The sequence below is a fragment of the Sciurus carolinensis genome, chromosome 10 (genome assembly GCF_902686445.1).
Source record: "Sciurus carolinensis chromosome 10, mSciCar1.2, whole genome shotgun sequence".
Taxonomy (NCBI): domain Eukaryota; kingdom Metazoa; phylum Chordata; class Mammalia; order Rodentia; family Sciuridae; genus Sciurus; species Sciurus carolinensis.
Window position 1 is genome coordinate 41,803,764 of NC_062222.1, and position 21,813 is coordinate 41,825,576.

General features: G+C 34.2%; 1 protein-coding gene across 1 annotated transcript in view; it reads left to right on the plus strand.

Annotated features, from left to right (window-relative positions):
- The first annotated feature begins 899 nt into the window (after positions 1-899).
- The window catches only part of Ndst4 (N-deacetylase and N-sulfotransferase 4), a 240,708-nt gene continuing 219,794 nt past the window's right edge, over positions 900-21,813 (plus strand). The window contains exon 1 of the mRNA XM_047566890.1: positions 900-1,877. Within this exon, the coding sequence (XP_047422846.1) occupies positions 900-1,877 (978 nt within the window). The remainder of the gene's footprint in view (positions 1,878-21,813) is intronic.

Below are 21,813 nucleotides of genomic sequence, written 5' to 3' on the forward strand. Positions count from 1 at the left end.
TTCATTAAAGAGATCTAAAGCTGCTTGTTCCCGTTTTCTGTTCTTTTCCCCATATTCTCTTTTTCACTTTGCCTTTAGGAATGGAAAAGTTCAATCCTGTTTGCTTATTTGGGCTGTTACACCACATGGGTCTCCATGAGTCTAGATAAAGGACATATTATTATGGGGGAAAAAATGGTATCTGCTAAAAATGTAAGACACAAATCATTTCCTTAGTTTGGCACTAAAGAGACTTAAGCAGATTCTAAAAAGCTGTTCCACTGCTCCAAGCCCCATACCAGTGCTTACTTGTCTAATCCTTATATCCATAATGTTTACTAGTCCTGGGGAAGCAATTTTTATGGTAATTAACATTTTAAACTAAAGCTTACTCTCTAAACTTTTTGTATTTTGAGATGACTAGTTGAAAAGTGATCGCAATATGTGTTCTTATATACATATGGATATTTGAGTTCTTCACTCTGGAGGACATGGAGAAATCTACTATATTCTAAGTAATAAATTCTAGACTATAAACATGCTATTAATATTTTAGCAGATTAACAGATTAATATTATCTTCAAATATATATTTATTAAATAGAAGCATATATGTAAACATAAATACTTATATTCCTATTTTTGTCTTGGTTATTATTTTTATCCTCTTTTTCAGATAATGCTTAGAGGATTCTGCAGCAATTCTTGGTATTGGACATATTCAAAATCCCTTCAACTTTTGCTCTCCTGCTCCCTTGACTTCCAGCTTTAACTCATTTTTGACCCCTTCAAATATTTTACATGTTTGCAATGGTTACATGAACTTTTGGGAAGTGGTATTTGTACCATCTCATACCTTATTTACTATGGCAATTTAAGGAAAAGAAGTTGGAAAAAGCTTCCAAAGCACTCTTTTAAAAGATGAATCTCATTGTGAAGCTTCGGAGAAGTTTTCGAACATTGATTGTTCTCTTAGCTACCTTCTGCTTGGTGAGCATTGTCATTTCTGCCTATTTCCTCTACTCTGGCTACAAGCAGGAAATGGCACTTATTGAAACCACCGCAGAAGCAGAATGTGCTGACATCAAAATTCTACCTTATCGGTCAATGGAGCTGAAAACAGTGAAACCTATTGATACATCCAAAACTGACCCTACCATCCTCCTCTTTGTGGAGAGCCAGTACTCTCAACTTGGTCAAGATATCATAGCTATCTTGGAGTCCAGCCGATTTCAGTACCACATGGTCATTGCCCCCGGCAAGGGAGATATACCTCCCCTTACAGATAGTGGCAAAGGGAAGTACACATTAGTTATTTATGAAAATATTCTGAAGTATGTTAGCATGGACTCATGGAACCGAGAACTTTTAGAAAAATATTGTGTGGAATACAGTGTTAGTATAATTGGTTTTCATAAAGCCAATGAGAACATCTTGCCAAGTACACAACTGAAAGGCTTTCCACTAAACCTCTTCAATAATCTAGCTCTGAAGGACTGTCTTGTCAACCCTCAGTCTCCTTTGCTGCATATTACCAAAGCTCCCAAGGTTGAGAAAGGTCCTCTTCCTGGGGAAGACTGGACTGTTTTCCAATATAATCATTCAACCTACCAGCCTGTCCTTTTAACTGAATTACAGGCAGAAAAACCCTTGTCACCCTTGTCCAACAAAATACTCTATGCGACAGTAATTCAGGACCTAGGTCTTCATGATGGAATTCAGCGAGTTCTTTTTGGCAACAACTTGAACTTTTGGTTACACAAGCTCATCTTCATAGATGCCATCTCCTTCTTGTCAGGGAAGAGGCTGACATTGTCCTTGGAGAGGTATATCCTTGTGGACATTGATGATATCTTTGTTGGGAAAGAGGGAACAAGGATGAATGTCAAAGATGTGAAGGTAAGAACATTTATAAATGGCATCATAATTTATTCACTAACTTTGTGGTATTGATGAAATATAATTTTGAATATTGTAGATTCCTAAGCACTAAAATTTTAAGGTAAAGTAATTTCGAAGTAAAACAGGCATTTAAAAAAAATGAAATTAAGCCTTAAGCAAACCACACAGAGAGAGAGAGAGAGAGAGAGAGAGAGAGAGAGAGAGAGAGAGAGAGAGATACACCCACAAGCAATGTGTACAAGCTCCAGAATAGAAGCTTCACAAGGGGACCCAAATAAATATCCCAAAGTGTAGCTGAACTTAATCTTCTTGCCCAGCCCAGCTAGAACTCCTCAGAACAGACTCCATTATTTTGCTGTATGTGGCATTTTATAGCAATGAGACTGATAAAGAATTCTGTTTCTGAACTGACCACCCTATGTAAGTTTGATCATGATTGTTGAAGTAGAAGAAATGACAACCCAAGACCTTTCTGTAACCCAAGAAAGCATAGTGTTTGCTTGTATGAAAGGTCCATACCCTTGAAAATATAGATAAAAAGAAGATAGTTTTAGAGTGTCTTGGCCTCAGCATTATTCTCTCTACTAATTTATTCCATTATTTTGTGCAATCCAACAGTGTTACTGGCAGCACGTCTAGATTATGATCAATCAACTGCATAACAGATTCATCTTGTGGTTGCTATTAGATAAAGAAAAGGCTAACTACGCAGCTGGGCATCATGGTGCATGTTCATATTATCAGTTTCTTGAGAAACTAAGGCATGGAGATCACTTGAGTTCATAGTTTGAGAACAGCCTTGGAAAAACAGAATGAGACCTGCTTTAAAAATAAAAAGTTCTCTTTTTTAAAATCCCATTTCAACATTCTTAATACTCTCTCACCTGAGACTATATTGTGCTGTGCACAGCTAAACTCATTCTGTAAAGAATTTAGCAAACATAAACAAAAATAATAGGGCACCAATTAGAATTATAAAAGAATCAAAGATTGTTACAATTTTATCTTTTTTGATTTTCCATTATTGTTTATCTTCCAAAAATTAAATCTGGATACTATTTCAAACTAATTGCTCTTTCTTTCACATCCTAAAACTTTATGACTGCTGTAAGACAACATGGTCAAAACCAATCAAATAAATTTACTTTTAAAAATTCTTCAAAGAACATGTGTAACAGTGAGATGTTTTTAAAGTGCCACTGAATGAAGCACTGCTTCACTGTGACTTGAAGACTTAATTTCAGGTCTTCTACAAAGGGTTAAATGACCACAGATGAACTCTGTCTGGATTTTTCTGTTTTTCTTTTCTTATTTTATTCTAATAATATAAGTTTACTTAATGTAAATACTAGTTTTATTTTAGATTTGCATTCAGAAATTTACAAAGGTGTCAGGAGCTTCCAAATGTTTGTTAAGTGCTTGGTTCTTAATGTAAAGCCCTTAAAGACAGGGTTTTCCAGTTTCAGTCTAAGGAACAATGTGAATTAAAAAGTTTTTTAATAACTCTAAACAAAATTGCACAGCTTAAATTTAGTTATGACACTTATTCTCAATAGAAAAACAAATAGCTATTCACCAGTATTAACAAACTATGTTAAGTTGCATAACCCCAAAGAAAATAAGAGAGTAACAAACTTAATAAAGGCTTAAACATTTCACATGTGGGGAGAGAATGAAAAGGTCATATGGGTGTATAGATATGCATTAGATTGTATATACACACAACCACATATGTACATAAGTATTAAATGCTATACAATATTTAATGTATATAAACATAGGTTAATTTAACTGTCACTTTGAGAAAAATACTTTTTATCTTTTTTGCTTGTTTCTGGTCATCCTCAGAAATAATTTTTTAATTTATTTTTTACTCTATTTCACAATTTAAAATTATGTGTATTTGTCATGTACAGCATGATGTTTGGATACATGTATACATGTATAGCTCATGTTTGTTAAATTGAGCAAATTAACATATACTTCACAAACCATGTTTTGTGGGAGAAGATTTAAAATTGACTCTATTAGTGATTTTTAATGAAATCACACTAAATTTATGTTATACATGTTATACAATAGATCTCTTGAATTTATCCTTCCTAACTGAAATTTTGTATTCTGTCATAAATATCTCTTCATCTCCAGGCATCTCCTGGTAACCACATTTCTACTCTACTTCCATGTACTAGATTTTTGATGCTTCATATAAATGTGATGCAACATTTCTCTTTCTGTACCTGGCTTACTTCACTTGACTAAATCCATGCAGCATTTCCTTCTTTCTAGAAAATGAATAATTTTCCCTTGTGTATGTTTATACCATGTTTTCTTTATCCACTTATCCATTGATGGATACTTAATTTGATGCCACATCTTGGTAATTGTGAATACTGCTACAATAAGCAAGAAAGTACAGTTGTATCTTCATATATTGATTTTTTATTTTAATTTACATAAACTTAGAAATGTAATTTGTGGGTCACACAATAGTTCTATTTTTTTAATTTTTAAAGAACTTTTATGCTTTTTCCATGACTACCATCTAATTTGTAGTCCCACCAAATGAGTAAAAGCACTCCCTTTTCTCACAGCTTCACCAAATTTTTTTACTCTTATCATTGTTAATAAATAACATTGTTCATTGTTAATGACTTTATTATTTATTAACTTTCAATGATAGCCATTCTAACAAACATAAGGTAATAGATATATCATTATCGCTATCATTTTTGTGTCATTTCCCTAATGGTTAGTGCATTGCTTGAAAAATTATTTCAGCTATATTTTTAATAGTTTTGTCTTTTAGCCTTCATAATTAAGTGATTCACACTCCACCATTACAATGTTAGACCATTCTGAAGTTGTCTATGTACAAATTATAAATTTTTGCATTTGATTTTTTTTTGTTGTTTTTATTGTTTGGATAAATATGAATTTTGCTGGAAAGAACTTTCAAGTGTGTGCAGAAAAGTTCTGTATGGCTCACATTCTTCCTTCTTATGGCTCTTTTTTGATAATATAATATTTAGTCAAGCAATAGTAGATGAGGCTAAACCCAATACCCCTGGTATTCTACAGCAATTTTTCAGAGCAAGGATTTTGCATAGCTACTGATACTTTTTCATGAAATAGAGGACAGAGATATTGTTCCTTAATAAAAACTGGAGGAAGCAGGAGTGTCATGAATGATGATTCTTGATGTTTGAACTATACCTGCAGCACACCCACAATTAGAAAGCAGGAGTGTCATGAATGATGATTCTTGATGTTTGAACTATACCTGCAGCACACCCACAATTAGACTAGAATAATGGAGCATTTAATATAGACATAGCCTTGTCTCTATGGAACCACTTCACACTATCAAAACACATACACACAAACACACACATTAGCATATTTTCATTTGAGCCCTGTTCCTACATTGAGATTGAAATTCTGGATCACATTATTAATGAATAAACATTTTTAAAGCACAGCATTTTCATTTCATGAACGGTTTTCTTAACTGAATTTGAAAACCCATTCTTTTTAATATGCAGTTCTGCCTGACTTAATCAACTATATGTGCATCTACTTTCATTGTAGAACCCTTCATGCTTTATCTCATTTTATCATGGCTCTCCCAACCAAAGCCACTGAGATAGAAATTAATACATCCTTTTATAAGACAAGCAAAATTAAGTTCAGTTTTCATAACTATCATCTGATTGTAACAAAATTTCATTGTGTACCTAAAAACTCAAGAAATGAAAGAAACATTACTCATGTATGTAACCATCCAGAATTGTATTGTATAGTAAAAGATAGTAAAACACTAGCTATCAATGAATCAGTGGTCTGCAAGGCAATCACAGAGTACCCCTTGTACATTTGATGTTCGTATATTGATTGGCAAAATGACCTCAGGCTATTGAAAGTAATGTTTACACACTTGAACTTATTATTTTATGATTTGAAAGCATCTCCTGTTTTCATATTGGGAAAAGTTAAAATAAAAAAGGATCATCCTGATTATTAAAAAAATCTATATAAATTTTTTTCTCATAGCCAAGTAGCCTTACTTTTTACTCTTGATTAGGATATTTAGTGTAATTGTAAGAATTTGCTAGAATTAAGATGATATGCACTTTTTCATATTTCTCTAAGACAGAATAAATACTATTTCCCTTGAGAGTTTTGAAGACTATGAAAATAGTGAAAGCAAACTTACACATGGCAGGGAAATTAGATTTATTTTCGATGTTACCAACAGTTTGAGGATTTTAGTCAATGCTGTTTACCCCAACCTCCAGAGTTAGCTCTTACATGTGTTTGAGGAAATAGATCCATTTATTCATTGTACACGTACTGTGTGTAAGATTAATGAAACATCTTATTTTAAGTTCCTATATGATCCAGCTCAAACTTAACCTTTTCAAGGTCTATTCTTCTCAATGTATATTGTTTCTATTAGAATCCCTATTGTCTGTGGCTCAACTCTGATTTTCTTATTTCTACTTTGACCTATTTTTTCAGTTTCTATGCTTTCAATAAAATGTACTCATATTTCAATAGGTATATAAATGTAGAAGACAGTAGTGATTACTGCAGCCCAGTAATTGTAGAGGGGAGTATGGATAGTGGGAGGTTGGATAATGGGCACCAAAATACAGTTACACAGCAAAAAGTTCTGGTGTTCTGCAGCACTGAAGAGTGTCTGCAGCTTGCAACAACTTGTATGTATTTTATTACCACCTAGAAGAATGGAGCTTGAAGGCTCAAAATATAAAGAAATGATAAAGAGATGAAATGTTAATCACACTGATTAGATTACACATTGCATACCTACATTGAAATAATTTTTAAAAACCTGACCTTTTAAAAAAAGATATCTCAAGTTCTACTTCTTTTGACAGTGTGACACATCCCCTAATGACCTGAGCAGATGGTGATTTCTTCCCAACCTCAGACCCTGAAAAATCACTGATCTTCTCTAACTTAGCATCTTCACTTACATGAGTTAACTACAAAATTAGGTGGTGAAACACATTTTCTTGTACATCTAATTATGTAAAAGTATATAAAAGTAATGTAAAAGTAACCTCAGACACAAATTAGAAATATTTAATTGACAATTATTATACCGTTCTTCAACTGTTGAGTGCAGATCAAATTAGTTGCAGAATTATTGATTTACTACCTAAAGATAAAAGTAATTTGAGGATTGTTTTGAGCTTATTTCAAAATAAGTCACTTGTTTATGTATAAATACATATGGGACAAGTGTAGGAAATATTCTGTCATGAACTTGAAACTCAAAAATAATTGTCCTTCAGATTCACTGATTTGATCCTCAGCATGTATTGCTTTTAATGGATCTGAATCTAGACTGGCATTAAAACTTGATCTAGAAGGAAGCAATGTAGCAATATCATAATGTAAATATTTCATGCACTTATTTGACTATGGGTGTCTGGAATTTAAAAACATGTTCAAAAAAAATAAAGGGAAAAAGTAATAAATTGTGCAAATTTGATGACTAAAGTAAAGATGTTAATAAATACAAAGATAGAGTAGAAGACCTTGAAATACAAGGAGAGGATTTTGGTTAGATACAAGTCATTTGAAAGTTCCCCATCTTTTTTAAACAGGGAAATGATATGATGAAAATACTTGAGAAAGTTCATTCTGTTAGTAACATAAATATCTAAGGAAATTCCCAGTTCAAAACTATTGCAGGAATTAGGATATTCAACAAGGAACAGTTGCTATGAAATGGAAAGAAAAACAATCTATTTCTATTGGTTACTAATTTGAATTAGGGTTAGAAGACAAAGAGAAAAAAAATCATAAGAGTTCTAAGGCTATAATATAAGAAAATAGAAAATTATAGATGCTATGAATATCAATATAGAAGATGAGAGGCTTCGCTGAAAATCAAGATTAACTTTCTATATTTTACCATTATAACTAAAACAGATTTATTATATTTTGCAAATTGTCAGAAAAACATTTTCAAACTCTTCCATGTCTTTGACTTTGTAGAATTACTATCAAAAGTATAGTTGAAAAGGTATGGTTGGTATGTGGTTTATGGATCCACAATACAATGTATATTTACATTGATCCACAATCAATGTATATTTAGCAAAGTAGAAGAGTATAGACTTAGAGGTTGGGTGAGATGACCCAGTGAGGCAGTCAAGCAAGCAGCATCTATAATTTCTTTGACAGATTCTAGGCAGGTGACCTGGCATGCAGTCAGCAAGTGTAGTGCAAGAACTGGGCAATGGCCCAGATTGGTTGTAATTAGCATTTATCAAAGATATCTGTCACTAATATTGAATCTCTGGATTCAGGTTCATAGGCAGATATCTTCTCTCTGAGAAAAACCACAGAAGACAGTGGTTTAGTCCCTTAGGAGGGTGAGATTTGACAACATGGTACAACATGGAGTTCAGCAAAGGGCACATGACAGGGACTCTGGAGAGCAGAAGGGTCATAGCAACAATCCTGGCAGGAGAGATGTCAGTAAGACTATTGAAAGTCCATCCCTGATATCCTGACGGAGGACTCCTTAGACATCTGTTGTCAAGGAGGGTCTGTATTTGAGAACTTTCTAAGACTCTTTAGGTACCTGCCCATGACAATTAAATATACTATTTGAAGACCCTCAAGTGGCTCAAGAATAAAAGATATGTGGTTCATTTTCCACATAAACAGAGAATTATTCTATCAATTAAATTATTTTTAGTAGAAGAGTTTGGCTTAGCTCAAAATAGAAGTTCCATATCAGGTATTTTGGCAAAGTTGATAGTGATCTCAAACAGTCTCAAAGTTGTTCAGAAGAGGACAGTTAACATGAAGGATATATTTAATCATGGTTTTCTTTCTTCTAGTTAAAATCCCAATATAAGTGTCCAAGTTTTTTTTCCTTCTGATTTCATTTAAATGGCACCATATATTTAATTCTGTCAGTGGAAAGGTAAAGATTCTCTTATGGGAGCAAGTAGGTTCTTTCTCCACTTAAAAAATTGTCCAATTTTATATTAAAAGACACATTTAAATAAGAATGAAAATGGTGAGAAAACATATACCAGAAATACCTCCACCAAATTGGGCATCCAAGTACAAATATTTGTGTTTCTCATAGTCAATTAATATAATTTACTTGAATACTCAAATCATTTCTTACCCACTGGGTACTCTGTATATCATTATTGTAGAGTTTACACAAATACAAAGGACATTCAGTTCCTGATTTGGGTAAATTAGGCAGGGCATATTCACAATGATCTACATGACAAGGCAGAACACACTACATGCTATGACAAAATTATTTAAGACAATAAGAACAAAAAAATGGTGACAAGGACAAGAGAAAACATCATGGAAGAGGTGGCATTTGAGTGCTCACTGGCAAATTGAGTTAGGGAGTGTGTTTTGGGTCAGTGGATGAGCTCAAGCTAAGACTTGGCTGAAAATATGAGGCTCTTTTTAAGAATGATAAGTTACCTGTATTTATTGAATGATATGACAAAGTAATTACATAGTGAAACTAAGTGCTGTAGATGTTGGTTGTGGTCAGGTTACAGAACTCCTATCTATTTTAGGAGATTTGCTTTTAAATTTTGTTGAAAACAGGGTATCATCAAAGTTGTTGAAAATTCTTAAACTTGAAAATGACATGATTAGAATTGGTGTGTTAGGTTTTCATCACTGTGACCAAAATACCTGACAAGAAAGATTCAGAGGAGGAAACGTTTATTTTGGGTTCATGCCCCAGTCATAATCCCAGCCACCCACCACCTTCGGCCACACCCCACTTCCCTACAGTTATCACCCAGGAATCCATTTGAATTTTCATGCCAACAAATGAATTGATCCACTGATGAAGTTACAGTCCTCATAATCTAATCATTTCACCTACTGCGTTAACATAGGACCTTTGGGAGGGTATCTTATTCAAACCATGTAGTTGGGATTGAACAAAAACATGTTTGAAGCAGGGACAAGTTTTTGAGGAAACAATCTATTAGCAACCATACAATCATATTAGTGATTATAGCTTTATAATATAGCATTTATTTAGCATATTAATATGTGTTGAGCAATGTGGTAATAAAATACACACACAGCACTAATAGGCAATATTTTGTACATCTTCTGAATAAAATGAGGCTCAGAAATATTAAGATATTTGAATAAAATCTGACTAATAAGTGGTAGACTATAAAACAAGCCCAGACACATCTGTCTTGAATAAACTTACATTTAGAAAAAAATGACTTGAGGTTGAGTTTAAGTCTTAGCTCAAGCACTAAAATAGTTAAATTTGAATATGTTTATTAACTTCAATCCTCAGCAATATTTATATTTGTTTTACCAATGTGAAGCAAACTAATTTGAAGTACAGTGCTAACCACTGAATGAGATGAGTGGAAAAGATCTAGGACAGAGCTGAGCCATCAATAGATTTAGTTTAGTGGCAATAAGGATGTAAAGGGTAGATCAATAAAGTCCATGCCAAAGTAGAATTGACAGAAATTGGACAAAGAAGGAGCAAAGAAGGTAGATATTCAGTGGCATCAATATTATTTTTAACTGGGTGTATCAATCAACATATATAGAATTGTTCAGTTACAAAATTACCAAAAAGATAAGGAGTTAGATTTAAGATTGATGGTTTTAATGGTTCTAAGTCAATTTAACATGGGACATCCATACTTCAACCTTTGAAAGAAAAATCTAGATTATCTGACACTGTCAGGGCAGCAGTATACATTTAGGAATCATCAAGTTTAATAATTACAATCTTAGTGGTAACCACTCAAGGAACATAAACGAAATAAGTAGGAAAGAAACTTGAATGAACCATTTGGGTGTACCTGTAATGAACCCATAACCAGTAAGTTTCATAGAGAGGAATATTGTTTCCTGGACCAAGATGGTAGCTGTCCTGAGGGCCACATGTAAGACTTTCTTTGGTAATAAGGAAGAAAGCAAGAAAGTTCAGTGTATGCTGGAAATCCTCTTGGAAGCTCTCGGGGTTGGAGTGTTAAAGGAATGCCTGACAGAACAGTGTCCTTTTCTCAGAACAGAAAAGGTGCCATCATGCATCTGGAATTTGCAATTCTTAACTCTTTTATCTTCTTTTTTATGAGACTTTGAACAAGAATTTCAGCATGATCCCATCCTAACATGACTGTGAAGTGTATGTACCAAATGAAGCAATGTCATAAGTATTCCTGAACTGTGGAATTTTGAATAGGGGTTAAATATCAAAAGACCAAGAAAGCAAATCCTCACTTATAATTATTCTCCCCAGAAATTATAATCTACTATAAGACTTTTATTTAGGCTTCTTATGTTTATTTTCTTAGAAAACAAGAAAATGCAAACTTAGAAACAAGATGTTTATGGACATATTTTCATTTATCAAATGAAAATATCAAACAATCATTATTACTTTTTTTAAAGAGTGTATATGTGTATATGTGTATTTTTCTTCTTTTTTCTTTTTCTTTTTTCAGTGCTGAGAATAAAACCCAGGGCCTAGCATGTGCAAAGCACACATTCTACCACAGATGTACATCCCCCACAAAAATGTAGATTTGAAAACCAGGTCTATGACTAAGTGAGGGTTTTGTGTTCAGAATAATTCAATGTTTTATATGCAAATTTGATTTTAATTTGAAGATTGGGCATTTCCTATTTTCATTTGCACTAAAACAGGCTAGAGAGCAATGGATCTAACGCTAACATTAATGCTCACTTTTGTTAGTTTACAGTAAAATAATTATTGAGCAGAGAGCAATCTCTTGAAACACCAGGGGAAGAACCCAATTAAAGTCCATGAGCGCCATTTTACTTCCCAAGTTGTAGTAATTGTCTCCATGGGAAAGAGAAAATATTACAGAAGTATTTTAGTAAAAGTAATAAATGTGGCTAAGCCTCAGCAAGATAGAAAAATAACCCAACATTAGAGTCCTTAAATCTCATGGTTAGTGTCTCAAAAGTCCTGCAGAGTTACAAGAGATATTTTCTGACTGGTTTTCTAGATTTTGTCATCTCTGTGATGATATAAATAGTAATGAATTAGTTAGCCAATTAATTGGCTCATAATGTAATGAACCTCCTCTGCAAATTATCAAGATACCACAAAATGGTCTCAAATCTAGAGAACAACAAAATGAAACTAAAAATGCTTCTTTTATATTCCTGGTAGAAACGAAGTATGTTTTGAAATAATCTATCATGGAAAATGGCAACATAGTTATGTAATCCTGAGGGAGCTAGAATGTATTACCATCATTATCATTCAGAAAACAGGTAAAACAATAGAGAAGTTATGGGCACTGCACTTTATTTTCATTCAACTCGTAATTATTCACTTCTACTGTGAGACTAGCTCTCTAGTGCTTTGGTCAATGATGTCTACCCACTACTTTTTCCCCCAAAATAAATTAAAAATCCCTCTTATATGTGTCTCTGCTATGATAATTTTGATACATTTCATATATGCAACAAGAGTATGTAAAATACCTACAAGTTAATGGGTAATAATAACTTAGCCCTCACCACTAAATTCAGTATAATGATACTACCTCCTTTCCAATCATATACCACTATTTTCCACTGCAGAGGAAATGAGTATTCTGAATTTTGTGTATTATTGTCTTCATTCTTTATATTATCTTCATTCTTCATACTGTATTATAAGTGAAAGTATCCATAAACAAATTGCTTGTATCTTCGAAAATTTTCATTAGAATTTATATAAGTAGAATTCTAGAATACATATTATCACCAATTTTTCCTTTATTATTATTATTATTTTTATTGTAAACAAATGGGGTATAATTTGTTTCTATGGTTGTACATGAAGTAGAGGCATACCATTTGTGTAATCATACATTTACATTGGGCAATGGTGTTTGATTCATTCTATTATTTTTTTCCTTCCCCCCTCACCCCTCCCACCCCTCTTTTCCCTCTATACAGTGCCTCCTTCCTCCATTCTTGCCACCCTCCCGCCCCCCATTATGTATCATCATCCGCTTATCAGTGAGATCATTTGCCCTTTGGTATATTGAGATTAGTTTAATCTCACTTAGCATGATATTCTCCAATTTCATCCATTTGCCTGCAAATGCCATAATTTTATTATTCTTTATGACTGAGTAATATTCCATTGTATATATATACCACATTTCTTTATCCATTCAACAATTGAAGGACATCTAGGTTGGTTCCACAATCCGACTATTGTGAACTGAGCAGCTACGAACATTGATGTGGCTGCATCACTGTAGTTTGCTGATTTTAAGTCCTTTGGGTATAGGCCAAGGAGTGGGATAACTGGGTCAAATGGTGGTTCCATTCCAAGTTTTCTAAGGAATCTCCACACTACTTTCCAGAGTGGCTGCACTAATTTGCAACCCCACCAGCAATGTATGAGTGTACCTTTTCCCCCACATCCTCACCAACACCTATTGTTGCTTGTGTTCTTGATAATCGCCATTCTAATGGAATCTTAGGGTAGTTTTGATTTGCATTTCTTTTATTAATAGAGATGTTGAACGTTTTTTCATATATCTGTTGATCACTTGTAGATCTTCTTCTGCGAAGTATCTGTTCATTTCCTTAGACCATTTGTTGATTGGGTTATTTGTATTCTTGGTGTAAAGTTATTTGAGTTCTTTATATATTCTGGAGATTAGTGCACTATCCAAAGTATGAGTGGCAAATATTTTCTCCCATTCTGTAGGCTCTCTCTTCACATTGCTGATAGTATCCTTTGCTGAGAGAAAGCTTTTTAGTTTGAATCTATCCCAGTTATTGATTCTTGATTTTATTTCTTGTGCTATGGGAGTCATGTTAAGAAGTCTGATCCTAAGCCAGACATGTTGAAGATTTGGACCTACTTTTTCTTCTATAAGATGCTGGGTCTCTGGTCTGATTCCAAGGTCCTTGATCCATTTTGAGTTGAGTTTTGTGCAGGATGAGAGATAGGGGTTTAATTTCATTCTGCTGCATATGATTTTCCAGTTTTCCCAGCACCGTTTGTTGAACAGGGTGTCTTTTCTCCATTGCATGTTTTTGGCACCTTGGTCTAGTATGAGAAAATTGTATTTATTTGGGTTTGTGTCCATGTCCTCTATTCTGTACCATAAATCTACCTGTCTATTTTGGTACCAATACCAAGCCGCTTTTGTTACAATTGCTCTGTAGTATAGTTGAAGTTCTGGTATTGCAATACCCTCTGCTGCACTCTTTTTGCTAAGGATTGCTTTAGCTAATCTGAGTTTCTTATTCCTCCAGATGAATTTCATGATTGCCTGCTCTATTTTGGTAAGGTACATCATTGGGATTTTAATTGGAATTGCATTGAATCTGTATAGCACTTTTGGTAGTGTGGTCATTTTGACAATATTAATTCTGCCTATCCAAGAACATGGGAGATCTTCCCATCTTCTAAGATTTTTAAAATTTCTTTCTTTAGTGTTCTGTAGTTCTCATTGTAGAGGTCTTTCACCTCTTTTATTAGATTAATTCCCAAGGATTTTATTTTTTTCAAGGCTATTGGGAATGGGGTAGTTTTCCTAACTTCTCTTTCTGAGGAGTCATCACTTATGTATAAAAATGCATTAGATTTATGAGCATTGATCTTATAACCTGCTACTTTACTGAATTCACTTATGAGTTCTAAAAGTTTTCGGTGAAATTTCCCTGTTCCTCTAAATATATAATCATGTCATCAGCAAATAGAGACAGTTTGAGTTCTTCTTTTCCTATTTGTATCCCTTTAATTTCTTTGGTCTGCCTAACTGCTCTGGCTAGAGTTTCAAGGACAATGTTGAATAGAAGTGGTAAAAGAAGACATCCCTGCCTTGTTCCAGTTTTTAGGAGGAATATTTTCAGTTTTTCACCATTTAGAATGATATTGGCCATGGGTTTAGCATAGATGGCTTTTACAATGTTAAGGAATGTTCCCACTATCCCTATTTTTTCTAGTGTTTTGAGCATGAAGGGATGCTGTATTTTATCAAATGCTTTTTCTGCATCTATTGAAATAATCATGTGATTCTTGATTTTATGTCTGTTGATATGTGAATCACATTTATTGATTTCCAGATGTTGAACAAATCTTGCATCCCTGGGATAAAACCCACTTGATCATGGTGCACTATCTTTTTAATATATTTTTGTATGTGATTTGCTAAAATTTTGTTGAGAATTTTTGCATCGATGTTCATTAAGGGTACTGGTCCTAAATTTTCTTTCCTCAATGTGTCTGTCTGGTTTAGGTATCAGGGTGATATTGGCTTCATAGAATGAGTTTGGGAGGATTCCCTCCTCTTTATTTCATGGAATACTTTGAGGAGTATTGGAATGAGCTCTTCTTTAAAGGTTTTGTAGAACTCGGCTGAAAACCCACCTGGTCCCGGGCTTTTCTTTGTTGGTAGGCTTTTGATGATTTCTTCTATTTCATTACTTGAAATTGATCCATTTACATTGTGTATGTCCTCCTGGTTCAGTTTAGGAAATTCATATGTCTCTACAAAGTTGTTGATGTCTTGGAGATTTTCTATTTTGTTGGAGAATAGATTTCCAAAATAGATTCAAATTATGTTTTGTATTTCACTCCTGTCTATAGTGATATTTCCTTGTTCATTCCGAATTTTAGTAATTTGAGTTTTCTCTCTCCTTCTCTTTGTTAGTGTGACTAATGGTTTATCAATTTTGTTTATTTTTCAAAGAATCAACTTTTTATTTTGTCAATTTTTTTGATTGTTTCTTTTGTTTCAATTTCATTGATTTCAGCTCTGATTTTAACTACTTCCTGTCTTCTACTACTTTTGGTGTTGCTCTGTTCTTCTTTTTCTAGGGCTTTGAGTGTTAGGTCATTTATTTGCTGATTTTTTTCTTCTTTTTATTGAATCCACTCCATGAAATAAATTTTCCTCTAAGTACTGCTTTCATAGTGTCCCAGAGATTTTGATATGATGTATCTTTGTTCTCGATTACCTCTAAGAATTTTTTTTATTTCCCTCTGACGTCTTCTGTTATCCATTCATCCTTCAATGGTTTATTATTTAATCTCCAGTTATTGGAGTAGTTTCTGTTTTTTATTGTGTTATTTATTTTTAGTTTCAATCCATTATTATCTGATAGATAACAAGGTAGTATCTCTATCTTCTTGTATTCTAACAGTAGCTTTGTGGCATAAAATATGGTCTATTTTAGAGAAGGATCCATGTGCTTCTGAGAAGAAAGTTTATTCGCTCTTTGTTTGGGATGGTATATTCTATATATGTCCGTTAAGTCTAAATTATTGATTGTGTTATTGAGATCTGTGGTTTCTTTGTTCAATTTTTGTTTGGAAGATCTGTCTAGTGGGGAGAGAGGTGTGTTAAAGTCACCTAGTTTTATTGTGTTGTGGTCTATTTGATTTCTGGAAGTGAGAAGGTTTTGTTTGACGTACATGGATGAGCCACTGTTTTGGGCATACATATTTATGATTGCTATGTCTTGCTGATTTATGCTTCCCTTAAGCAGTATGAAATGTCCTTCTTTAGCCCTTCTGACTAACTTTGGCTTGAAGTCCACATTATCTGATGTGAGGATGGATACTCTGGCTTTTTTGCTGAGTCCATGTGCATGGTATGTTTTTTCCCATCCATTCACCTTTAGTCTGTGGGTTTCTCTTTCTATGAGATGAGTCTCTTGCAGGCAGCATATTGTTGGAGCATTCTTTTTAATCCAATCTGACAGTCCATGTCTTTTGATTGATGAGTTCAGGCCATCAACATTCAGGGTTATTATTGAGATATGATTTGTATTTCTGGTTATTTGGCTCATTTTTGTTTTTTAACATGACTTGATTTCTCCTTTATTTGGCTATTCCTTTAGGGTAGTTCCTCCCTTTGCTGATTTGCATCGTTGTTTTTCATCTCTTTCTCATGGAATATTTTGCTGAGAATGTTCTGTAGTGCCAGCTTTCTTTTTGTAAATTCTTTTAACTTTTGTTTATCATGGAAGGATTTTATTTCATTGTCCAATCTGAAAGTAAGTTTTGCTGGGTAGAAGATTCTTGGTTGTCATCCATTTTCTCAGAACTTGAAAAATGTTGTTCCATGCCCCTCTAGTTTTTAGGGTCTGGGTTAAAAAATCTGCTGATATCCGTATGGTTTCTCTGTGAATGTAATTTGATTTTTTTTTTCTCTCATAGCCTTTAAAATTCTGTCTTTATTTGTATGTTAGGTATTTTCATAATAATGTGCCTTTGTGTGGGTCTATTGTAATTTTATATATTTGGAGTCCTATAAGCCTCTTGTACTTGATTTTCCATTTCATTTTTCAGATTTGGGAAATTTTCTGATATTTCCTTCAACAGCTTGTTCATTCCTTTGGTTTGTTTTTCTGTGTCTTCCTCAATCTCAATAATTCTTAAATTTGGCCTTTTCTTGATATCCCATGATTCTTGTATATTCTGTTCATGTTTTCTTACCATCTTCTCTGTTTGGTCAACTTTGTTTTCAAGATTAAATATTTTGTCTTTGATATCTGAGGTTCTGTCTTCCAGGTGTTCTATCCTATTGGTTATGCTTTCTATGGAGTTTTTATTTTGGTTTATTGTTTCCTTCATTTCAGGGATTTCTGTTTGGTTTTTCTTCAGTATCTCTAACTCTTTTTTGAAATGATCTTTTGCTTCCCACATTTGCTCTTTTAACTGTTGATTGGTATGATCATTCAAAGCCTGCATTTGCTCTTTCATCTCATTGTTTGCTTCTCTGATCATTTTAATTATGCACATTCTGAACTCCCTTTCTGACATTTCTTCTGCCATGCTATCATTGGATTTTATTGATGTAGCATCTAGGTTTGTTTGGGACATTTTCTTTCCTTGTTTTCTCATTTTGCTCAGGTATATTCCCCTATAGTAGTGAAACTCTGAGATATTGTAGATTTCCCCTATGGACTTATAGTGTCCCTGTAGATTTCCAATAATTAACCTCCTAACCTTCAGAAACCTGAAGTCTTGGAGGAACTTGATAATGCAGTGATCCACAAGGAAGCTGTCCCTCTAGGGGTGGTGGCCTTCAGATGGGGTGTATTCCTTGTTAGTGGACAGAGGCACCTTCACTTGTTGACCAATGGTCAGCCAAAGGGGGACTAGACTGTGGGCTGGGGCATGGCTGGTCTGGGCCTGGGTCTCTGGTTCTACCACCCCAGTGGGAAAGCCTCACCTGACAGGGAAGACTCACCGGGCAGCTCTCTCCGAGAAGTTACCTTCAGTCTGGAACTACCACCTGGGCCAGGAAGCCTCACCCTGTGAGTGAGTCTCTCACTGGGTGGCCCTCCTCTGAGAAGTTGCCTGCAGTCCAGGCCTACCGCCTGGGCCAGGGGAGCCTACCTCTGCGCAGAAGCCTCTCTCTGCCAATCCTCCTCTGCAACTCTCCTGGTTGTCCAGGTTCACAGCTCCAGCAGGGTAGTCTGACTGGGCAACTCTTCTCCACGAAGTTCCCTGCATTCCAGGACAACTGCCCTGCCCAGGGAGGCTCGCCCAGTGGGAGAGACTCACCCGGTGGCTCTGAGTTGGTCCCGAGTCTCTCAATACCTCCTCTTCTTGAATCCTGAGTTCTGGAGCAACATGAGATGCAGTCACCCTCTAGTCTGCAATCTTGGTCTTACCCCCTCTATTATTCTTAAGGAAAGTTCAAGTTGATGCATATGCCTATAGTTCATAAACTTATTTTCTTTCTAGTGTTTATCCTTTCCTAATGTTGATATTGTCAGACTTGATTTTGTATGTGTGTGTGTGAGTGTGTAAATTGTGAAACTTTATTGAGAGAATTTGAAGTCAAATATCTGATATAAAAACAGCACAGCTTCAGTTTGTCTTCATTTAAACTTCTTACCACACTTGACCTATAGTACAAACATTGTGTTGGGAGTATTCCTAAGGAGAACTTTATGTAAATTTAAAGGTATACTAAGGACTAAGGACAATGTAGTTTTGGTTTTATAAAGTGGACTAAAACCAGAACCCTAACAATCACCCTTTGCCTTACATTCAGATAGACCTCTGTAGAGATTTTAAAGGTGAACTTTCAGGCGTATATACTTTTTTTTTTCTTTCTGCACTTGGTGGGTGGTGTGAAATTATGTATGAGTTCTTACTTGAATTTGAAATTTTCTGATTGTGAGGCAGACTAGATAATTTGTTTTGTCATTTTTTTAATGGTACGGGGAATTGAACCCAGGGTCTTGCAATGCTAGGAATTACACCCGTTTTTTTCTACATTTTTTTATTTGTTCTTTTTATATACACATGACAGGAGAGTGTATTTTGACATATTATACATACACGGAGTATAACTTATTCTAATTAGGATTCCATTCTTGTGGTTGTACATAAAGTGGAGTTAACTGTAAGAGCACCCAGAAACAACTCTGGATGAGTGAACTCACACAAGAAATTTTATTAGCAGCAAGCAGATTGTCTGCCCTTAGGATGAAAGAGAGAGTGAGAGAGTGAGTGAGAGTGAAAGAAAAAAAAGAAAACAAATAGCAGGGGAATTATTATTATTAGTTCTAGAAGTTTTCTGGTGGAATTTTTGGATCCTCTAAATACAGAATCATGTCATCAAATAGTGATAGTTTGAGTTCTTCTTGTCCTATTTGTATCTTTTAAATTTCTTTCATCTGTCTAATTGCTCTGGCTAGAGTTTCAACAAGGATGTTGAACAGAAGTGGAGAAAGAGGGCATTCCTGTATTGTTCCAGCTTTTAGAAGGAAAGCTTTCAATTTTTCTCATCAATTTTAGAACGATGGTCTTGGGCTTAACGTAGAGAGCTTTTACAATGTTAAGGTATGTTCTTATATCCCTATTTTTTTCTAGGGTTTTGTAGATGAAGGGATGCTGTATTTTATCAAATGCTTTTTTTCTGAATCTATTGAGATGATCATATGATTCTTAACTTTAAGTCTACCGATGTGATGAATTACACTTATTGATTTCCATATATTCAACCAACCTTGCATCCCTGGAATGAACCCCACTTAATCATGGTGCACTATCTTTTTAATATGTTTTTGTATGTGATTTGCTATAATTTTTTAAGTAATTTTGCTTGTATGCTCATCAGGGATATAGGTCTGAAGTTTTCTTTCCTTGACGTGTCTTTCTCTGGTTTTGGTATCAGGGTGATAATACCTTCATAGAAGAGTTTGGAAGGATTCCCTCCTTTTCTATTTCATGGACTACTTTGAGTATTAGTGGTATCAGTTCTTCTTTGAAGGTCCTGTAGAACTCAGCTGAGAATCTGTCTGGCCCTGGGCTTTTCTTGGTAGGATTTTGATGGCATCATCTGTTTCATTGCTTGAAATTGATCTGTTTAAATTGTGTATGTCCTCCTGATTCAGTTTTGGTAGATTATATGTCTCTAGAAATTTGTCAATGTCTTCCAGATTTTCTATTTTGTTGGAGTACAAATTTTCAAAATAGTTTCTAATAATCTTCTGTATTTCAGTAGTGTCCATTGTGATATTTTCTTTTTCCTCATGAATTTTATTAATTTGTGTTTTCTCTCTCCAGCTCTTCATTAATGTGACTGAGGGTTTATCAATTTTTTTTATATTTTCAAAGAACCAACTTTTTGTTTTGTCAAATTTTTCTATTGTTTCTTTTGTTTCAATTTCATTGATTTCAACTCTGATTTCAGTCTCCAGGTGTTGGAGTAGCTTCTATATTTTATTTTATCATTGATTTCTAGTTTCATTCCATTATCATCTGATAGAATGCAGGGTGGTATCTTTCTTTTTTTTTTTTTGTATTTGCTAAGAGTTGCTTTGTGGCATAACATATGATCTATTCTAAAGAAGGATCCATGTGCTGCTGAAAGAAAAAGTGTATTTGCTCATTGATGGATGGAATATCATATATTTATGTGTGTGTGTGTTAAGTTTAAGTTATTTATTGTATTATTGAGTTCTGTAGTTTATTTGTTTAGTTTTTGTGTGGAAGGTCTATCCAGTGGTGAGAGGGGTGTTTTAAAGTCATCCAGTATTATTGTGTTGTGGTCTATTTGATTCCTGAAATTGAGAAGGATTTGCTTGATGTATATAGATGTTCCATTATTTGGAGCATAAATATTTATGACTGCTATGTCTTGTTCATTTATGATTCCATTAAGAAGTATGAAATGTCCTTCTTTATCCCTTCTGACTAATTTTGGCTTGAAATCCACTTTATCTGATATGAGGATGGAAATCCCCACTTGTTTACACAGTTCTTGAGAGTGATGTTTTTCCCCAACCTTTCACTTTCAGTCTGTGGCTGTCTTTTCCTATGAGATGGATCTCTTGAAGGCAGCATATTGTTGGGTCTTTTTTTTTTTAAATCCAATCTGCCAGTCTATCATGTCTTTTGATTAATGAGTTTAGACCATTAACATTCAGTTATTATTGAGGTATGAGTTGTAGTCCCAGTAATTTTGGTTTATTTTTGATTTTTAACTTGACTTTGTTTCTTCTTTGATTGGCTTTTCCTTTAGTGTAGTTCCTTCCATTGCTGTCTTTCATTGTTGTTTTTCATTTTCTCCTCAAGGAGTATTTTGCTGAAAATGTTCTGTTGTGCAGGCTTTCTATTTTAAATTCTTTTAACTTTTGTTTGTCATGGAAGGTTTTTATTTTGCCATCCAGTCTGAAGCTTACTTTTGCTGGATATAAGATTCTTGGCATCCATTTTCTTTCAGAGCTTGGTGTATGTTGTTCCAGGACCTTCTAGCTTTGAGGGTCTGATTTGATAAATCTGCTGAGATCTGAATTGGTTTCCCCCTATATGTAATCTGATACTTTTCTCTTCTGGCCTTTAAAATTTTATCCTTATTTTGTATGCTAGCATTTTCATTATAATATGCCTTGGTGTTGATCTGTTGTA